The sequence below is a fragment of the Panthera onca genome, chromosome D1 (assembly GCF_046562875.1).
Source record: "Panthera onca isolate mPanOnc1 chromosome D1, mPanOnc1 haplotype 2, whole genome shotgun sequence".
Taxonomy (NCBI): domain Eukaryota; kingdom Metazoa; phylum Chordata; class Mammalia; order Carnivora; family Felidae; genus Panthera; species Panthera onca.
The window spans coordinates 106,299,841-106,320,617 of record NC_138348.1 but is presented as its reverse complement, the minus strand read 5'-3'; the positions used below and the strand labels follow the sequence as shown (position 1 = coordinate 106,320,617).

General features: G+C 38.5%; 1 protein-coding gene across 5 annotated transcripts in view; it reads right to left on the bottom strand.

The window, feature by feature from the left end:
* The window catches only part of ARHGAP20 (Rho GTPase activating protein 20), a 128,462-nt gene that overhangs the window by 22,986 nt on the left and 84,699 nt on the right, over positions 1 to 20,777 (bottom strand). For 4 of the 5 annotated variants that reach the window (XM_060604638.3, XM_060604634.3, XM_060604637.3 and 1 more), the window contains exons 4-10: positions 19,562 to 19,711; positions 15,836 to 15,937; positions 13,491 to 13,532; positions 12,516 to 12,600; positions 9,527 to 9,604; positions 6,682 to 6,748; positions 4,004 to 4,192 (exon numbers count right to left, since the gene is read on the bottom strand). In XM_060604638.3, coding sequence (XP_060460621.2) covers positions 4,004 to 4,192; positions 6,682 to 6,748; positions 9,527 to 9,604; positions 12,516 to 12,600; positions 13,491 to 13,532; positions 15,836 to 15,937; positions 19,562 to 19,711 — 713 coding nt within the window. The remainder of the gene's footprint in view (positions 1 to 4,003; positions 4,193 to 6,681; positions 6,749 to 9,526; positions 9,605 to 12,515; positions 12,601 to 13,490; positions 13,533 to 15,835; positions 15,938 to 19,561; positions 19,712 to 20,777) is intronic. The other variant, XM_060604635.3, reaches the window with a different exon arrangement.

Below are 20,777 nucleotides of genomic sequence, written 5' to 3'. Positions count from 1 at the left end.
GTAAGGCCAGCCCTACTCTGATATCAAAATCAGACAAAGACACAAGAAAATAAAATTGCAGGCCAATATCCTTAACGAACATGATGCAAAAATTCTCAAGAATATCATTAGCAAACCAAAGTCAACAATACATTAGAAGGATCATACACCATTATTGACTTATTCCAGGGATGCAAGGATGGTTCAACATTGGCAAATCAATCAATGTGGTACACCACATCACCAAAAGGAAGAGTTAAAGTCATATCATCATTTCAGTAGATGCGGAAAACGCACTCGACAAAATTCCACATATGAGGGAGCAAACTATGCTCCATGGGCCAAATCTGGCCTTACATCTCTTTCTGGACAGCCTTCAAGGTCTTTACATTTTTGAAAGTTGAAAAAAATCAAAAGAACAACAACATTCAGTGACACCTAAAAATTATATGAAATTCTTGCTGGAACACAGCTACATTCATTCGTTTATGTACTGTCCATGGCTGCTCTGACGTCATGCTCAATGGCAGCCTAGTAGTTGTGACAAAGGCCATCAGTGGGGCTCTCACTGATGCTTTGCACTGTTGTTCAACACAATGAACTGCAATGACACATTTACATGTGGATAATACTTTGAGTGCCTTGGGTATCATGATACTGTAAAATTTTAATTTATTACCTGTCATGTCTAGTGTTGAGCTTTTAAGGCACAGAGCAGTATGGATGACTGCGTTATTGCAATAAATCATGCAAGGATATAACAGCTGTGGTAAAAGAATATACTATATGTTGACATAATCACACTAGGAACTCAGCACAATATTCCCAACTCAGAAGAAAGTGATGAGTAGAAAAATGTGGAATATTTAAATGAAATATCTCAGCATTGCAGAATTTCTTTACAAAAATAAAAAAAACAAAAATGAGGCTCCAAAAAATGTCCGTTTCTGAGCGGCTCATTGATGCAGGTAAGGCCATTTACCAGGGGTCAGCTGCTTAAATTTTGTATGCTTCCAGCTGACAAAGAGATGTGTACACAGAAACTACACTTGAGGATATTAGCCTTTTTGGTGAGAACAGCTGCTTGCATAGTTGAGAACATTTGGAGTAACATTAATAGGAAACTAAAAAACAAGGCAAATTATTTTGAGCGACTTTCCTTGGTTCTTGATTAGTTGGCAGATGTTACCAATACTGTTCAGTTGTTTATTTGAGAAGTCAGTGCCTCGTTTGAAGTGACGGAGGTGTTTCAGTCTGCAAGGAACAACTACAGGTAAGAATGCTGTCATAGAATTTGAAAAGTTAATGATAATTCAGTACAACCTCAAGTGGAATCTTCAGATTCCAGAAAAAAGATGTAATTTGACAAATCTGCAAAGCTTGTGAAAATGTAAAGTGTTTAGTATCCAGCGGTATTCAGTGTATAATTCATCAGCAGTACCGCATGGGAAGTATTTGCATCCATCATGGATTACTGGACCAGCAGAGTCCACGGTAAACTTCATTCGCTCTCCTGGACTTACCCATTGCCATTTCTGTGAATTTCTGTCAGAAACAGAAGCTGACTGGCCTGACCTGTGCTATCACATAGCAGCTCAATGGCTCTCCAGGGGTAAAGTTTTATAGTGAGATTTGAGCTCACGGCTGAGATTGAAATTTTTATGAAAGAGAAGATTTTTTCTAGTAGTGATTGGCTTTGGAAATTAGTTTTTGCTGCAAATTGGATGATGTTTCTTAATGAATTACAAGGCAAAAACGTGTTTAGACATAAAACTTCTGAAAGTTTCATTTTGAAAACAACTGACACTTCATCACGAGTAACGTCAAGCTGTTTCTCCCCTTCTTGTGCTATCAGAAGTTAAAGAAGCAAGATCTCCATTCTCACACACATTGGTAACAGATATATTTTCTGAGCTCCAACTACAGTTGCAGTGCTATTTTACCAACCTCAATGCAAGTGCAAAGGAAATTTCCAGATTCCCAAGATCCTTTAACTGTGCCATTGAGAAGCTTCTGCCCCATCTTCAATTGGAAGTGATTCATCTACAGTGACATGCTCAAAGACAAATATCAAAATTCTACAAATGCCTTCGAAGAGGGGAATATATGCAACTAAAATTATATGCTAGTAGAATGAAAGTAGTACTTGGAACTACCTATGTGAAAAGATATTTTCAAAGACGATAAAATATATAAAATCTCATTACAGATCAGAACATTTTGCATTCAATTATGATGAACTTGGTGCTCCAATTACGCAAAAGGTTATTCCTCCAAAAGAATTCAATTCTTCTCATTACTAGACCTGTATTACATGAAACCGTACTCAATTATTACTATATATTAATTATCATCAATAAAAATGGGTGGCAATTTGTTTTCTCTCTTGTCACATGAGTAGCTACATAATTTCCTCAATTTTGTTTGTTGACCTGCAAAGTTTACTATCTGGCCCTTTATGGAAAAAATCTGCTGAACCCTGATTTAAATTGGTGGTTTCCAAAGCAGCTGTAGCTCTAAATCTTATGTGTTAAAAAATACAGAACTGGTTCAACCGTAAGTTTTTAGTTGCACAGGTGATTCTGATGCCCAGCTTTGTTGGCACCATTGGTCTACAATTACTCCAGCTCTGATCCTCTTATAGCTGTAGCCACAATTATCCTAACTTCCAATTAGGAGAAACAGAGGATTAATAAGCACAGAGTGCCTACAATTTAATTAAGCAAGTCGTTGGCAAAATTGGGTAAAACCCTTAGGATTTTTGACTCCTGATTATTGGTCAAACTAATTAAAATGAAAGTGACAAGGGACACAGAGAAATAATTTTGAAAAACCTGAGAATTAAGGTAGAAGAGCGAAATATTCTTCTCAGCTTATAGAGGTGACATTCCTTTTGCATCTTTAAAGACCAACAAATATTTATTGAGCACTTACTTGTAGGTATGTCAAGTGCTGTTCCAGGTGCTGAGAATAACAAAACAGACCACAATACCTGCCTTCACGGAGCTCACGTTTTAGTGGATGGAAAACTATGACATCTCTATGATATCCCTTCAAAATGGCCCAAAGATGTGAGGAAACAGCCTTGGAGTCCCCAAAGCTCAATTTACCATCCTAGGAGGGAAGGTGGCCGGCGCACACGCAAGGTTAGGCTTTTACAGCTGTGCTGGCAAGATGGCGCAGCCCCCGATGGAGGGCTTCAGTGGAGTATAAAGTCTGAGGTTGGTCACCACCACAGAGGGACAGGGGGCACGTGCCTGTGTGGGGGAATGCACACAGAAGAGTCGCCGTGTTCACCTGATCCCCCAGCTGGTTCAAAGGGACAAAGGTGTCTAGGGAAATTCGGCACCAACTTTCTGCTCACCCACTCACACTTTCTGTATCATACATTTTCTTCTATTTCCCATACAACCTAGCTTTCAGACTGAGGGCTTAAAGCTCAAACATGGTTTCGGGTAAGTAACGGGCCTCATGTGTTCAAGATCACTTTTATCATTCTAAAGTATTATGGGGTGAGTGAAAGAGATGGCTACGTTGACAGGGAACGCAGATTAGATTAGCAGACTAGGGAGAGTTTCCCATGCAGATCACCTTAGTCTTCACATACTTATCTACAGCAAGATCCACAGTCTCCTGAGCCCCGTCACTGACGGACTCCCTCTTATCATGTGACCAGTTAGGGGCACCACACAGGGCGATGTGTTACAGTACAAAGAAGGCAGTGAGGACCTGAGCCACTGCCCGGTGCCTCTGACGCTGCAGCGAGCAGAAGGTTAAAGGGGAAAAGCACAGTGAAGACAGAAGGAACAGCCTGTTCTGCTAACTGCTGAGTACACGCCTACTGCTGATTTATAAAATTATCTTCTAAAACTCCATCTTTCCCTTCAAAACACTTAGCAAATTCAAAAGAAAAAAAAATACCTCATCTGGCTGGAAGTTTGGATCTCTGCCTTTGTACTGACTTTTTTCAAGAATAAAAACTTTTGCTCAAAACAGGCTCCTCGAAGGAGGAGAAGCAACTCACCGCTCAGCTGCTGGGCTGCGGCCAGGCGGCTGGGCTTCAGGATGAACTGGCACTGCAGCTCTCGGGGCAGCTGCTCCATGAGGAAGGACTCCTGGAGGCCGGACGGCGTGCTGCTGTCCTTCGATCCCTGTGTCAGGAGCACAGTGTCCCGAAGATGGCTCATTTTAATTCCATAGGGATATTCATGCCCTACACAGAGAAAAATCTCAATGTAGACTTCAGGCTGACGGGCACCGGGGACATGTGCGCCACATACTACAACGCACTGCAGTTTGCTCCTGGGACTTCGGGAATAAAGAATCCTTTTGTGGATTGAATGATCACTATGCACGCTCTTACGCTTGGAGACCACAGCATAATGCAGGTGGCCCTATCAAAGTAGTTTTAAGCAGGTGGTTGGGGGCGGGGGGCGGGGGGCGGGGAGGGGGAGGTGAGAAAAAAAAATCAAAGGGAAAAGAATCTTAAAAGAATATCTTCTTTGGAATGCACAGATTAGCTTGTGAGTTGCATGATGTTGACTTTTCCTATGTTCGCTTCTGAGAATATTTAAAGGTATTCTAGTTTTCCTTCAACACGAACCGTATCTGTAAATCCTCAGCAAATCCTTGACATCTCTCACCCTTAAATCCATGGATTAAAAAATCACACAGCGATAAGGATCAAATAAGTAAACTTTAATGGTTAATATTATTCAAATAGTAAGAGCAAAGGACTATCTATTTCAAGCATCACTATTATTCAACACAAGATGTCTGTCTGAAAAAGACATTTCATCACTTCTTATTACTTATATAATCAGAGTTACTTCAGAGCATTAAGACTGGTTTGTGTGATTTATGCTTTCCTCCCACTGCTGCCCTCTGAGGGTAGTGTTCACAGGCAATAATCAGAAGGAAGACTGCGGGGTATTAGAAACACAGAAACAGGATTCAAAGAGGAAATGGCAAACACAAATTAAATCCTGGACATCTGATTGCTCTTTAGTCTTCTCGGTGGTTGCATTTCCTTCACTGAAACCTTCAAGTTCCACTGTGCTGTAGATCTGCCTTTTTTTATTTTTATTTTTTTTTTAAGTACAGAGAATAAGTTCTCTTCTATTTCTAATTTATCACTGGATGTCACCCTGTGACCTCTTCCCTGTCCATCCAGCAGAGGCATGTAATACCAATGTTCCAATGATATCAAGCTCTACAGCTGCTTCCACGGATTAAGGCCAAAAAACGAGTAGCCAGCAGCTACACTACAACAGAAGTTTCCAAGGCACACTGAAATATACAATGGAGAATCGCTGCTAAATCGTGTCCCATGGTTGGTTGGTTGGTTGGTTATTTATTTATTTATTTAGTGCGAGTTAGCAATCAAGCTTGAAGCTGTTTTAAGCCTGAAAGCTGCCATCCGAATAGTTTTAATCAATAGATTTTATTAAAACAATTATTTGATTTTTAATCACAACCTCATTGCTGATTTTTACAAAAATGACACCATTAAAAAAGAAAACAAATGCAGTCAATTTTATCCTCAGCTATGTGTATGACAGGTTGCTTTACTTTAAGTCTGAGAATATGTTGGTTTTAGATTATTCAGATCACTTGAAACATCCTGAATTAGAAAGCAGTTATCACCCAGGTAAATGAAAGGATTACATGAGATAATGCATATAATATGCTCTGCACACTTTCTGGCAGCTAGTAAGCATTTTTTTTTTTTATTGGCAGAAATCATTATCATCCTTATACTTATTACTGTTATCATCTCAAGATCTGTTACAGATACTGTCCCGTCCCTTATTTGCTCTATTTCTGTTAAACCACCCTGGGTGACCTTACTGATCAAGAAGCATTTTTAGCGGGGGTGCCTGCGTGGCTCAGTGGTTAAGCATCTGACTCTTGATTCTGGCTCAAGTCATGACCTCAGGGTTGTAAGATTCTCTCTCTTCCTCTCTCTCTGTCCTTCCCTCGCTCTCCTCCTCAAAGCAAACAAACGCAAACAGAAACAAAACACCCAAAACAAACAAACAAAAAAGAAGTATTTTTTTTTTTAGCTAAATGGTTTAAACAAGGTGAGATGTAACCTATTCACTTCCAATAATTCCTCAGAACAAATGCTGGAAAATCTTTCTAGAGAAATTGCAAAGTACTGAAGTAGTAGCTTGCTTACAAGTCAGTGAATATTTTTAGGACTCTAAATGGATTAATCTCCTTTTCTTTAGGATGCCTAGGGCAGGTGTTGAATACTCACTGATCAACTAAGAGGCATGACTGGATTACAGATGGTCTTCCACAGAGGCAATGTAGTAGGGAGGAAAGGGAACAGGAAATTCAAGAACTGAAGATGAAAAATATATATAGGGAAAAGGAATACCAATACATGTTGTTTTCTCATGGAAAAAATTTTAAAAAGGTTTGCAAAATAGGTGTTTGTAAAGTAAAAAAAAAAAAAACAGAAAGAGAAATTTACATTTCTCTTCTCACCTACACCATTAACTGCTTGAGTGAAGAGACACTATTTGCCTAGCCCTTAGGAAATGGTTGATAGGTATTTACTGAATGAATGAATAAATATTATATGAGATATAATATTTGATGGCACTTAAATTCAGGACTCCATGACTAGTTCTCATAGACACTTAGAATTACAATTAAAACACAATCCTATCTTAGATATTTGAAGAAACTTACCAATAAGTGGGTATGGTGCCTCTTCTTTGCCAGAATTGACCCAAAGCTGGTAGTCTCTCTCAGAGCCCTTGGAGATAAAAATATTAACAATAATTCTGTCACGTTTGGTAACTGAACAAGGACATATTTTGGGGGTGGATCTTTATGTTTGGAGAAAAAATGGGGACAATATAAATGCTGTTCAAGTTCATGGGGGTGAATACAGTTTTTGAAGATGGCAATGCTAATTCCTACAATCCATATTCCTGTCTCATCCCTGGCAGAGGACTCAGCAGTCCTGTCCTCTCTTCCTAGTGATGACCAGGGATCCACAGACTGCAATGGAAGAAGGCCCTTATGGTAATGGGTAGCCCACAGAACGTAAAATTATAAGCCCCTTTACAAAGCAGAAAGAAATGTCCTAGTTTTCTAAAAGGCTGATCTCTTCATTAGAGTCCTGACTTCTGCCATGCCTCTGGACTTCTCAGAAAATACTGGACTTAATCTCCAACATGCCCCTGCAAAGACATCCTCGTTATCCAGAAAGCCACAACAATGCTGTGTCTGTGATGAAAAAGTGAAATCTCAAGGGCTGACTGTATTAGCTCAGCAGTTTCTGAGCAGAAGGAGAATGACCAAGAGGCTTTGAGGAGATAGGTGGCTGGCACAGTCTACACTGGTTTTATTTTGGGCAAGTCCAGTCCTGGATACAGAAAGGACAAGAATTCTAGAGAATAGGCCCAGTCATAGAACACAATGAAATTGTTCACAGGCAGAATTATAGCCCAGCAATACTAAAAATCTCACTTGAAAGAAATAATACCAAATTCAATAGACTTTGCTGCATCCTCCAGGACAGGATAAAGGACCAATGTTCTAAATGAAGCTAGAAGAGACTGGCAATATTCAATATTCTTGCCTTTATCTTTGGATTAAAAATCAACGTTCTGACCTTATAATAGAGGGTCCTGGATGCGGAGAATTACTTCTGGCCCCCTCCTCTACCCTATTTGTCACTTCCTTCCCCATTCTTTTTTCTTTTTTCAACGTTTTTTTTTTTTTTTTTTTTTTTTTTTTATTTATTTTTGGGACAGAGAGAGACAGAGCATGAACAGGGGAGGGGCAGAGAGAGAGGGAGACACAGAATCGGAAACAGGCTCCAGGCTCCGAGCCATCAGCCCAGAGCCTGATGCGGGGCTCGAACTCACAGACCGCGAGATCGTGACCTGGCTGAAGTCGGACGCTTAACCGACTGCGCCACCCAGGCGCCCCATCCTTCCCCATTCTCAGCTTAAAAAATTTTATTGCAAATAGGGACAGCAGGCAATATGATAAAAATCCTTCATTTTTTTTTTGTAGCATCTGAAAATATGCAATAACCCATTAGAAGAGCATAACCAAATAGCCTCCATTCCTAATTATAATGAATAGGAATATTTTTGGTCTCAGGACATGGATTACTTTTCTCAAGGGAAAAACATAAGTAAAATGAATCCTGTCACTAATCAGTCTCCTTTCCCTTGCCTTAAACTATTCCAAGATATAAACACATGAGCTTAAAAATCAATGCAGAGGCGCCAGCTTTACCCAGTGCACATAAATCTAATCATATCTTAAGTATATTATTAAATGTGACTAAAATAAATGAGATCTCTTACCCTAAATTGTGATTTCTCTGAGTGCCTAGGGGCGTAGGATAGCACTGTGTCCAAGTGAATTGAAATGCAGCTTAGAAGACTGTGACACATCTAAGACGTTTGGCATGTTGCAGCACAGTAACACCGCGCTTTCATGTTCGTAGACAATCTTACTCAAGAAGTGGTGTTGTTCAAGTGCTTCCTCTAGTGTCCGTCCCTCTGAAAGTCACTCCCGTTAACACAAGGCCCACGGTATGCGGTCTATACACTGGCAGGGCGGAGAGGACGAGGATTTTCCAGTGTTCTCCCTACCTCATCCTCAAACACGCCAATCTTCTCCATTAATTAAATTTCAAAAACTCACCTTTGCCCCGCAAAACAGAAAAAAGCAGAAGCTAAAAGTAAAATGGAGGGGAGATGCGGGATGCACACTAAAGCTCTTTAAATCCAGGATCTGATTCAAAGCCTGTTGTGGTTTTTAAAAGTTATTTATTTATTTATTTATTTATTTATTTATTTAAATTTACATCCAAGTTAGTTAGCATAAAGTGCAATAATGATTTCAGGAGTAGAAGTCAGTGCTTCATCCCCTTACTACAACATGCAGTGCTCATCCCAACAAGTGTCCTCCTTAACGCCCCTCTCAAAGCCTGTTTTTCAATTTACCAATTCATTAGAGGTACCAGCCAACTCATCTTCTGGATCTGCAGTCATGAACATTGATTCTAGCTATGTGTTCTTCATGTATAAATTCTACTACAGAGCAAATCCTTCAGAATTCACCATCCTAAGACTGGTGGAATCTTGGGATAATAGAATAATGAGGTAGAGGAGAAGAACCAGGAAAGGAGAGAAGAGAAGAACAGTTGTAGAGAGACACGTACATGTGAAGGAGGTTAGAACTTACTCATTAGAATCTTATACCAAGAAAACTCCCCAACTGAATGTGCATACAGCATATACGATAAAAACACATATTATTATCATTCTACCAGTACAGTCTAATCTTACTATGCTTTCCAGCTCAGGTAAGTTTTACAACGGCAGTATAAGAGGAACATCTAACAGTAAGGCTTTCCTGTCCTTATTTCCTCCATTTTGGGGGGGACAAAACATGAATTCGGTATTACCAGTAATCAGCTGTCTTATGATGAAAGGGATAATATTTATATGAACCTACAGAATAAAAAGTTTGCTTTTCACTAAGAGTATGTAGGAGAGTAACTTACAGTTATCCCTAGCATTGGTAGTGACATGTTGATAACTTCATTTGCTGTATCTGAATTCCTTACTGTTATAGTTTTAGACTGCAGAAAAAAAAAAAAAAGAAATGAGAAATATAGTTATAAATAAAGGGTATTAAATCAGGTGAACAAATAAGTACTGTGAAATGATTACCCAAAGGCATCTCTCGATTTCAAGTGTTGACGGCGTAAAGCACTTGACTTAAGGAGAAAACAAACCCTTGATATTCATTTACTTTCATTCCATTATATATTATGGCTTTTGATAAAACACCTATTTCTCTTAATATAAGGAATACGGGGCTCACCAAACAGAAGGCCTTAAACAAGAAAGAAAAGGATTAACTACATATGAGAGAGAGTTGATGGACTACCCTCCCAGCCACAAAAAAGGACCTAGACAGGTTGGTCGACGCATCGCGTCCCTCACACAACCCTTCACGAAGAAGGGAGAGCGCTGCGCCACTTCGCGCTGTGTCCTGAGCGCGGGCTCCGCGGTGCGGGTTTGACACGGTGTGGGTCCCGCTGTCATTTTCTCCACATGGCAAAAAGTGGAGGTAAAATCAGAATAAAAACTGGCTACACAAAGACATTTCAAGTTTAGAATTTTTAAAACCACTATTCTTTAAAGCACCTTCTATATGTCAAACACTGTGGCTACTGGGATTTCCAATGTTGAAATCTGCAGAGGCCTTAAAACCAGTGGGTCTAGAACTGAAAATTTCACAAAGCTCAATTCCGTTATCAACTCTGCTACTGAAGAGGATATCCGGAATAGCTCTGTGCTAAATTACATTTAGAAGTTACTACTTAAAAATAGAAAGAAAGTTTGCAGCAAACAGAAAAGGGATTAACAAGATTTTGAGATATCTATATAGAGTTCATAGAATTCCAAGACACTTAAATATAGGACAACGCTATGCTAGCAAAAAAGAAATATTTACTATGCACATAGGATTTATGTGTTATAATTATCAGATGAATCAGCAATGAGGGCTGTGTCCCCCATAGGGCTTAAACGGTACAAATAAGTAGTATAAATGGAAACAAAATCCCATAAAAATAAAAATGATATAAAAATAATGCTAAAGTGAAATCCACTGACAACTCACCACTTATCCTTCCATTACAGTATTTTTCTTTCTCTATGAGCCAATTACTCAACATGACAAACTGCCTCTTAAAGTTGTTTGCTAATTGATTTCAAATTGTGCTCCTTGTAACTCCAAGGATTATGCAAAAGTGTCTGAGAACCCAACAGGCAGGGCTTTGAGCACCAATCCCAGTGTCTGTCTTCTACCGGAGTGGCACAGATGTTTTACAAACTGGGCTTTAACCTGAGATATAATTTCATGAATGGCAACTGCCTTTAAAAATTTTCAGTCCAAAAACCCATCCTTAAATTAAATTTTAAAGAAATTCTCTCATGAAGTCTTTTGTAAAGTGAACAATCTATCCTGTAATACTATCTCCCAATGTACCTGGTTTCTAAGATAATGATTTTTCTTAATATTAGACATATGTTCAAAACAGTAATTATAAAAAAAAAAAAACCAGTAATTGTAAGATGTGTGTTTTCCCTGGCATGCCTTTGTGGCAGACAAAACAAATGAATTTCGGCAGATAGTCCTCTCTGGCTAATAAACAAATAAAAAAACCAGACAAAAATGAAAATGAGGATTCCCCCCCCCCCCCCACCCCACCACGTTAGCAGAATTCACCGACCGGTTGTATATAACTAAAGGCCGAGGATAAAGAATGTTTTCCATACACGCATGCCTATTTTGGTGGCAATCACTCTTTCTGGAAGCCGGGCCTCCCTGAGAGGAGACTCTTGCCATGAAGTAACTTCAGAGAGCAAAGAATAGTGTGTCATATCATTGTTGAGTTAACCAGGGTACCGTTGATAAACACAGAGCACCCAACCTGACATCTCCTGTCTTTTCTTCCAAAAAAGAGTGGGACTCTGGTCCTTTGTCAAATACATGCTTTCCATATACTGAAAATGTTAAAAAAAAAAATTGCAGGGGATTTTCCATGAAAATCCTAAATGTAACCAATTGCCACAACAATTAAATCAAGACCGGCAGAAGGTGGGTTTTTGTTTTTTGCTACCTTGCTATAGTAGATCTCTGTGTTTCACACCGTAAAAATTTGAGTATTTCCCTCAAGCAGTGACATCTGGCACTCAAGTCAGAACATTTGCATAACTTTGGCCTTTGGCCAAAGCATAACTATTTTGTACTACATCCTTTTCCAGTGTGATGTAGAGTTGTTGTGAAGTATGGCAATGCACAATGTCATAAAAATATCCACAAGTGTCCATTTTATTCGTTGTTGATAACATCTTGGCATTTATTCTCTATTTTTAGTCATCAAATTCTACATAATAACGAGGGATAAGTAGACTTAATTTTTATTTGACCAATATGATAAAAACTGTGGGGTAGGAACATGCTGATCCCTTAAAAATGTCATCTCTCCCAGCTCATACATTTATTAAGCCAATGGATTCAATCCCTAAAAACTCAGAGAATGAAAAACTCAAACCACCTTCTACTTAAGAAGTGACAGGTTAGAAAAAATTGCTTAATACTAATAGGAAATACATCCTTGTGGAAATGGCTTTACTACAAGCTGCTGCAGCTGCTACTGAAAGGATCCAGAGAAACATTAATGCCAGAGGGAGGAAAGAGACATCTGACAACCAATATTCTTTCCAAGTGTAAATGTTAAACACTGTTGTGAATAGGAATTTCTCTGGCTTCTCTTTCTCTAGGGTTTACTTTTCACATATACAAAGACATACATATACCCAGAAAAATGCATTTTCCCCACAACGGTACTTCTAAATGTCTACCTTCCATAGCACAAACATAGCCTGTCTATCTGTTTGCCTGTCTCTGTTTTTATCCACAGTGCTCTGCTTTATGCAGGGAGCTGGAATTTAATTTTCTGGCTTAGAAACACTTACGTAGGCACAATTCCCAACGTCCTTGGCGAAGATTTTGAGGGGAATGGTCTTCGGGTAGTCCTTCTCTTTCTCTAGATTGATGTACCTAATCAAAAGCAACGACAACCCAAAACAACACTGAGTCAGATGGATTTCGCTAATGGCTTATCTTAAAATCAATCTATTTTGCTAATATTTTCAGTATACTTATATGCTATTTTTTAAAAGACAGATGGAAAGATTCGGCAGAATCTGATTGCATTATGGGTTGAAAGATCATTTAAAAAAATTCTCAGGACATTAGGTACAGGCACAAAACGAATGGGGGATCTATTTCACTTGAGGTTTGAGGAGCACAGTCAGGTTTAGGCACCTCTGGGTGGTGTTTTATCTTCCAAGTTTTCCTACTTTCTCTGGAGAGGCCTGGAATCTTACTGACAAGTACAGTAACATATATAATACCTTACTGCACCAAACTAAGTGGCCTTTTAATTCTCATTTAGCTCTCTTGTTGAGTGTCTATCTTCCCTTAGGAAGGCAGAGAGGGGAGAAGGGAGGGAAGGGTTATAGAAATAAGAGATGAACCTCAAGTTGACCACTTTTCGTCTGTATGCTCAAAGGTGGAGATCCTAATTGAGTTCTGAGGTGCTCAGAAAACCCTCCATATTTGGAAACTTAATACATGCTTTGAGGAAACTGTTAGCTCCAAATGGTAGGCTCGGGAGATGCGAGAGATTATGGACTAATTTCTGTCTAGAATGATCTAACCAGACCTCAGTTCTCCCTCCTAGGAAATAAGGAATACATGTAATGAAGAGAACATTATTTACAGTAAGTAGTAGCTGGTGTACAGTTCACACAATAGTTTATTTTGAGGACAAATGAATAATTTCTACTAAGAAAAAGGGGAATAGCTTGGGGTATATCTCTGTGGAGAAGAATTTAATTCTTTTAACTACAAGTTAAAGATTAAAAATATGCACATGGAAACAATACCTCTGAAGGAGAGAGAGCCATTTGTCCTTTTGTTCTGGAGAACTGCAATCAAAGAAAATAGGAGAGAAAAATTAAACACACAACACATTTATGCTAACATATCTGAGACTGTCGTTCCAGACGAACTATCAGTGGACTGTCGCTGGGGCAGCCACATACTCCCACAACTCTGACAGAGCTGCGTTCTGGGGAGTCCTCAGCTGGAAAATCCCCACCAGGAAAAACTATACGATCGAGTTCACTTTTACTAAAACCTCTTGAGTAGATCCAAGACAGGGCCACTTTCCACTTTATGGCTTTTTTGCAAGTATAACTCTAATTTGATCTGGAATCCAAACACCTGGCTGGTCAAAAACATACACAAGCTATCTGATCACGAGCAAATCACTTCTCATCTCTAAGCTTGTTTCCACATCTATAAAATGGGGCTAGTTGTCTCAGAGTGTTTTTGCAGCTTTAATTGGTACACAAATATAAAGTATGCTCAATTAAAGAGAAATTTGGCATATTGATGGACATATCTTGGGCCAGAAACCAGTTTCCTGTCAGGAAAAGAAGTATTTCTACATGTAAACAGCATAATTTAGCAAACTGGTTCTCATAAAACGTCTCCTTAATTACTATAATCTTCTAAGATCAATTAGTTTACAACTAAATCATTATTAATAATTTTTCTGAGGTTACTGCTTAGCTTAATTCTTAAGCTAAGAAATAATTCAATGTTTATTTCTATATGGTCTTGTTACTCACTATCTTGTAAAGTCATATTTCTAATCTTCTTAACAAACTTGGAAACCCTAGTTCTTCTGTTCCAGAAAAATACACTTAACAAATATTTGTAATTTGTTTCTAACTCTGTTGCTTAGCAATTTTCTCCACCCGCAACCTCCTAAGATCAGTTATCAGAAAGTGTATGACATCTCTTTTACCACTGACCATACAATTTCCATCTTCCACAATTCTTTACAACCTTTTGATGTATTCACCTTTCTTAAACAGAACATTTTCTACGTTCATTTGTGTCAAATCTTAGACTTATTTACAAAAAACTGTGTTGAAAAACAGGTGAGTTTTCCTTAGACCTGTGAACTTTTTTCAAAGCAGTTAAAGAAAATTGCCCCTTTAAAACACTTAGTATTTTTTGTTAACTTTTAATTTTTTATTGATGTGAAAGGCACAGAAAAAACTATATAATGCTTAAGTGTACAGCTTGAAAATTTTTTACAAAGTGAACACACCTGTGTGATTGAAATTCAGATTACGAAACCTCGGGAAGACTCTGTGTGCGGCTAACTTCTAACAGAACTGGATAGTTTTGTTTTCTCTATTATAAATGTAACCAAACAATATGTACTATTTTGTGTCTGGCTTCTTTCCTTCCACATTATGTTTATGAGACTTAGGTATATTACTGTTCTTAGAACATTCATTCTCACTGCTGTATTGCGTTCCATTGTTTGAATATACAGCATGAATTACTTCAAAAATGAACAGTTTATGAAGTGTGCAAGTTAACTCACTGAGATTGATTTATATAGTATTCCTGTGTTTTCCCCTTCACCTAGCCTGTGTAAGAATCCAGACCTTCTCTTTCTTCAGTGATTTTTAATCTCTGGCACTTCTACAGAAATAAGAACAAAGTTATCTCAGAGTTTCACAAACACCTAAGCTCATGTGATAAGAGCAAGAAGAGGAGAAAAGAATTATATCTTAGAGAAGGAGAAACGGCAGGGCAGCCTGGACAGATTCTCTCAAGTTTGGGAGGGGACAGACTCTGTTATCCTTGAGAGTGCACAGGGACCCGGATGTTATTTGGTTGAGGTGCCTCAGGAAAGAGAAAGACCCCACAGGAAATGACTGCTGGCAGTAACTGGGGAGGCCTGTTCCTAAGTTTTTATATCCGTGAAAACAGCTGCATCCCACACTCGGCAAGGAGTCAGAGCATCTCTGAATGTAAAGGGCGACTCTGGGCACAGAAAAAGATAATGTCAGCAGTGACCACAACAGACCAAAGGTCAAAACCTTTCATCTGTTTGGAAGACATCACAGAAACCTCCTGCATTCTGGTTCTACTCTAAGAAAACAGGGTTCCAGTAAAGAAGAAAATTTGATTTCCTAACAGTCTGGCAAATGGAGGCTCAGGGTGAGTTTTAATTTGATCTATAAATAAACAGGCTTTTCTTGACTACCTGAGTTTGTAGACTGAGATCCACACTAGGTGCTTAAGTTAAAATATTCTTCCTCTGATTCTTCTGACAGATCCATGTCAGATTTAAGTACTTCCTGTGTCTTTTGAATAATGTTCTCATTACTGTGTAGTTATCTGTAATATCAAGGCACGGTACCTGTTTTTCTGGTGGATATAGATCCTAGGTTTGAGGATCAGGGTACAAGAGATATGAAATTCCTTCTGGTCTTTTTTGAGATGTGATGATGTACTCTGTCTCCTAAGGTAAAGCATGAAAAGTTCAGTGTTGGCTCTTCCCCTAACTTGACACAACTGGGAATTCCTCACTGATTCTGGCAGTTGTCAGTCCTAGATTTCAAAACCAACAGTCTTTACCTTTTGGTTTCTTTACAGACGTTATAGTGACTGGCTAGGAGAGACTGCTTCTTGAGCTGCTAGCCTGATGGTATTTTAAACTGATCATGACCTAGATTTTTCTTAATATTTATTTGATATATACCGTTTCTGGCATTCTTCAACCCTTCCTAAAGATCCAAGCTTCCCTCCAGTATCATTTCACTTCGGGCTGAAAAACTTCTGTCAGCATTGTTTTTTTTTTTTTTTTGGAACAAAGTTCTGCTGGAATAAATTTTTAGAGTTAAAAAAATCTCTATTTTACCTTCATTTCTGAAGGATATTTTTGCTGGACATAATATTCTAGTTTGAGAGTTTTCCATTTCCATTCCACTGTCTTCTGAAATTACCCAAGTTTCTGATGAAAAAACCACAGTGGTGCAAATCACTGCTCCCCTAAATGCAACGTGCTGTTTTTCTCTGGCTGCTATTAAGATTTCCTCTCATCTTTGGTTTATAGCAGTTTGTCTATATAACATAACTAAGTGAAATTCCCTTCATATTCCTGTTTGGGGTTCAATGATTCTGTACGTTTGTATCTTTCACAAAATTTGGAATGTTTCCAAACCATTATTTCTTCAACTATTTGTTAGGTCCCATTTCCCTTCTCTCCTTTTCTGGAGTTCCAATTACATGTGTATTATATCTTCTGGTATTTTCTAACAAGTTTCTGGTGCATTTTTCATTAAAAAATGTCTTTGTTTTCTCTGTTCTGCACATTGGACAATTTGTATCAATGTATCCTCAAATTCACTGACTCTTTCCCCTTTCATTTCTATTCTGTAACTATTAATTTAAGATATTGCGGTTTTCAGTTCTAAAATTTTAATTTGGCTCTTTTTTATATTTTCTCTTTCGCTGTTGAGAAATCTTTTCATTCATTTCACTTGGCTTTTTTCCTTTTACCTAGAGAGCACAATATAAAGGTTGCTTTAAAGTTCTTTTTGGGTAATGGATCCAACATATGGATCATCTCAGGATTGGCCTCTATTGGTTATCTTTTCCCTTTTCTGATTCTTTGTATGTCAAGAAATTTTATACTGTATTCTAGACATTATGAATATTTTGTTTTAGAGACTCTGAGTGCTGTTATATTTGCAAAAGAGTATTGGTGTTTTTGTTATTAACAGGTAACTAACATGATTACAATGAAGCTGCAAATTCTATCTTACTTGTGGTGAACAGAACCTTGGTTCCATTCTTTGATCCTCAGATTCAAGCTGTTTTGAGTCTCTTCCATGCGTGTTGGTTCAGCAATCAGTCAGAGACTTGGGTAGAGTCTGTCCGCAAAATCTGAGCCTTCCCTTCTCTGATACCATCCTTTTTGAGACTCCTTCCCTCACGATCTTGTGGCTGTGGCTGACTCAGGCTCTTATTCTGGTTGTTCAGCCAGAAAGACTGGGGGTTTCTGTCAGTTTAGTTGCCCTGCACCATGACAGGACTGTAGCCTGCCCTTAGGCCAATGCCTTAAACATAGGAAACTCACCCAATGCTGGTGCCTCCTTCCAAGTTTCAATTCCTCTCCAAAATCTGCCAACTTTTGTTCACTTTCCAGACCCTTTAGGTGGTCGTTGTCTGTATTTTATTCAGAGTTTAGAGTTGTTATCTGTATGGTGGTCAGTCTATTAAGACCTCACTCTGTCTGCTGTATCAGGGACAGAACTCGTCAACACAACTTTTTTAAATTTTAAATACTATTTTAAACTTGAAATAAGTTTAGACTTCCAGAAAAGTTGCTACGATAGTACAGAGGGTCCTTGTATACCTCTCACCAGTTTCAGTTTCCTAAAGTTATCCTCTTATATTATCATGGCACACTTGTCAAACTAAGAAACCATTACTGGTACGTTACTATTAACTAAGTTCTTGACTATTCAGATTTTACCAGTTTTTCCATTAATGTCCTTTTTCTGTTCTGGGACCCAAACCAGGATAACACATTGCATTTAGTTATCACATCTCTTTAGTGACTGGTCTATGACAGTTTCTAGGTCTTTTCCTGCTTTGTTTTTTTTGGTTTGTTTTTGTTTTTTGCTGTGATAATCTGGAGGAGTGCTGGTCAGCTTAACCTACAGAATATCCTTCAATCTGGGCTTGTTTGATGTTCATCTCATGCTTGGACTGGGACTATGGGTTTTGACGAGGATAATACAACGGTGACCTGCTCTTCTCATCACATTCTATCGAGGGGCACATGACATCATTAGTCATGTTAACCTTAATCTTTCTGGGTAAGGTACTATACTTTTTGAAGAATACAACATACGTAAAACTTGTTTATACATCTGTACTTCTTCTTATAACAAGTTTCATAAAAACCTCTTAATTAAACACCTCATGTAGTCTTGTCCCTCTCTAGAAATCCCTTCCTTTCACCTGTAACTCCAAGGAGATTAGGCAACGGAAAATGATACTATCTAGAGAAATCTGTCATGGAAAAGAAGATATGCAGACAATGATATACACACATGTTTCTTCCAAGTAAGTTCTTAAAATCTTGTGGTAGGCCAATAATGCATAATAGAACTTAATGACATGCCTGTTTTTTATTAGAAGATTAACAGCTTGGAAATTTTGAGTTATCTGGCTTTAGGATGATACCTGACATGTCTGGTGGTAGAGGGGAGAGAAGAGACCAAGAGAAAAACGTGTGCATGTGATGAGCCCAATTCTTTAAGTGTAAAACAAATACCGGACGTGAGGGTGCAGCTGTTCGAAATCACTGGTGTGAGGTTTGGTATGCTCACCTGGACCTGAGAAGTGCCAATGTGGCACGTTAGGGTTAAGAGTACAAAGATTCTCTATTTATACATTCTCCATCCCCATCCCAGTCACAGGGTGAGTCTTAGGAAACTAACTTTTACTTCTTGGGTCATGAATTCATTTTTGATTGTCACATCTCTATGCCAAATCAGAACCTGATTGTACAGTTCAGGTACCCCCATTATTTCACAACATTAATTTTATTTCTATCATTAAAAACTATTTCGTTAGAAAATCTGGGAGTATAAAAGTTATTCAAGCTTAACTGGACGATTCTATACAATTTTTCAGTAAAAGTCTATTTCAGTGGGTTGAAAAGATCAAGTCAAAAGCTCACTATGTAAAACAATACCTGAACATGAGCAAAGGGGAGGTTGGAGAGTGTGGTCTCTGCGTGAGCCTCTATTCCTCTCCCCCAGCCCCGAGGTCTTTCAGCAGAGCCCCTCTAAAAATCACTGGTCAAACCAAGATAGAGGACTCCAGTGTTCTCACTATTTACCATTACTCTCCACATATTTTAATAAGAAGCTCTTGGGGAGAAACACAAGGCATACGAGTGTCTTTATTGGGGGCATGTCAAAAGATGACTTCAGAATAAATCAGAATAAAATATTTCCCTTTGAAAAATCAATAGAACAAAATTGGATTAACTTTTTCTTTTTCATCCTAGAAATTACCTAGTTGACTGCATTTAACATGTAAATACAGGAGACGCTATGGTTCTTACCTGAAAGTGGCCACGAAGTTCACCGTGGGCCAGCCCAAGACAAACGATTTCAGGGCATTGGTGTTGCCTTCTCCCACTTCGTCCACACAGCTTGCTGTCCACATGTCACTTAATTTAATTTTATTTTTTATCTTAAAGTTGTTGTTATATCTAGAAAGATAAAAACCACACAGGACTTCTTGTTGTTTTGTTTCCTAAATTTTATGAGAGCTCTTGTACTTGTGACAAGAGGACAGTTTCCACTAATCATGGCAAAGAGTGTCTTATTCACTGTTTGTGACTTCAGTGCCTACAGCAGGAGACTGTAAGATGGCTGGTTACCTGGGACCCCAAAGGCTCTGGAAACATGTGTTGTATTAGTCCTTATGCCTGCATTTATGGGCAGCAAACGGCCATAAACTATCTATATTTTTTTTCTAAGTTGAACATTACATTTGGATCAAAAATCTAATTTTAAATTTACTGCTGTACTAAAAAATTAATGCACTGATTATTTATAACTTCCTTACTTCCAAAAAGATTTGAGTGGATGAACAAAAGGTTAAAATACACATTACTTATTAAAATATTTATAAAATTTTCACCTTAAGAGAGAGAGATGCACATAAAAATTATAATCTGGAATTAGAGGACTTTTCAGCATATTTCCAACTGAATGCTTACAAGTTTTTCTAGTCTTTACAAGCAAAGGTTAGTTAAATTTCTTTAAAAAAAATGTTTTTTCTGGGATGCCTGGGTGGCTCAGTCAGTTAGGTGTCTGACTTCAGCTCAGGTCATGATATTGTGGTTCTGGAGTTCAAGTCCAGTGTTGGGCTCTGTGCTGACCGCTCAGAGCCTAGAACCTGCTTTAGATTCTGTCTCCCTCTCTCTATCTAACCCTCTCTCACTCAAGCTCTCTGTCTCTCAAAAAAGAATAAACATTAAAAAACTAAAAAAAAATTTTTTCTTTTAGAGAGCAAGAGAATGAGCAGGGGAGAGAGGCAGCAGGGGAGACAGAGAGAGAATCGCAAGCAAGCCCCATGCACAGTGCAGAGCCCAACATGGGGCTCAATTCCATGACCCTGGGATCAAGGACGGAGCTGAAGTCAAGAGTTGGATACTCAACCAACTGAACCACTCAGGTGCCCCTAAATTTCCTTTCTTAAAAGTTTGTTCATATCATTTCCCCTTGTATTCTGGCTAAAATTGAAAAACTCTAGCTAAAAACAGACCCTTA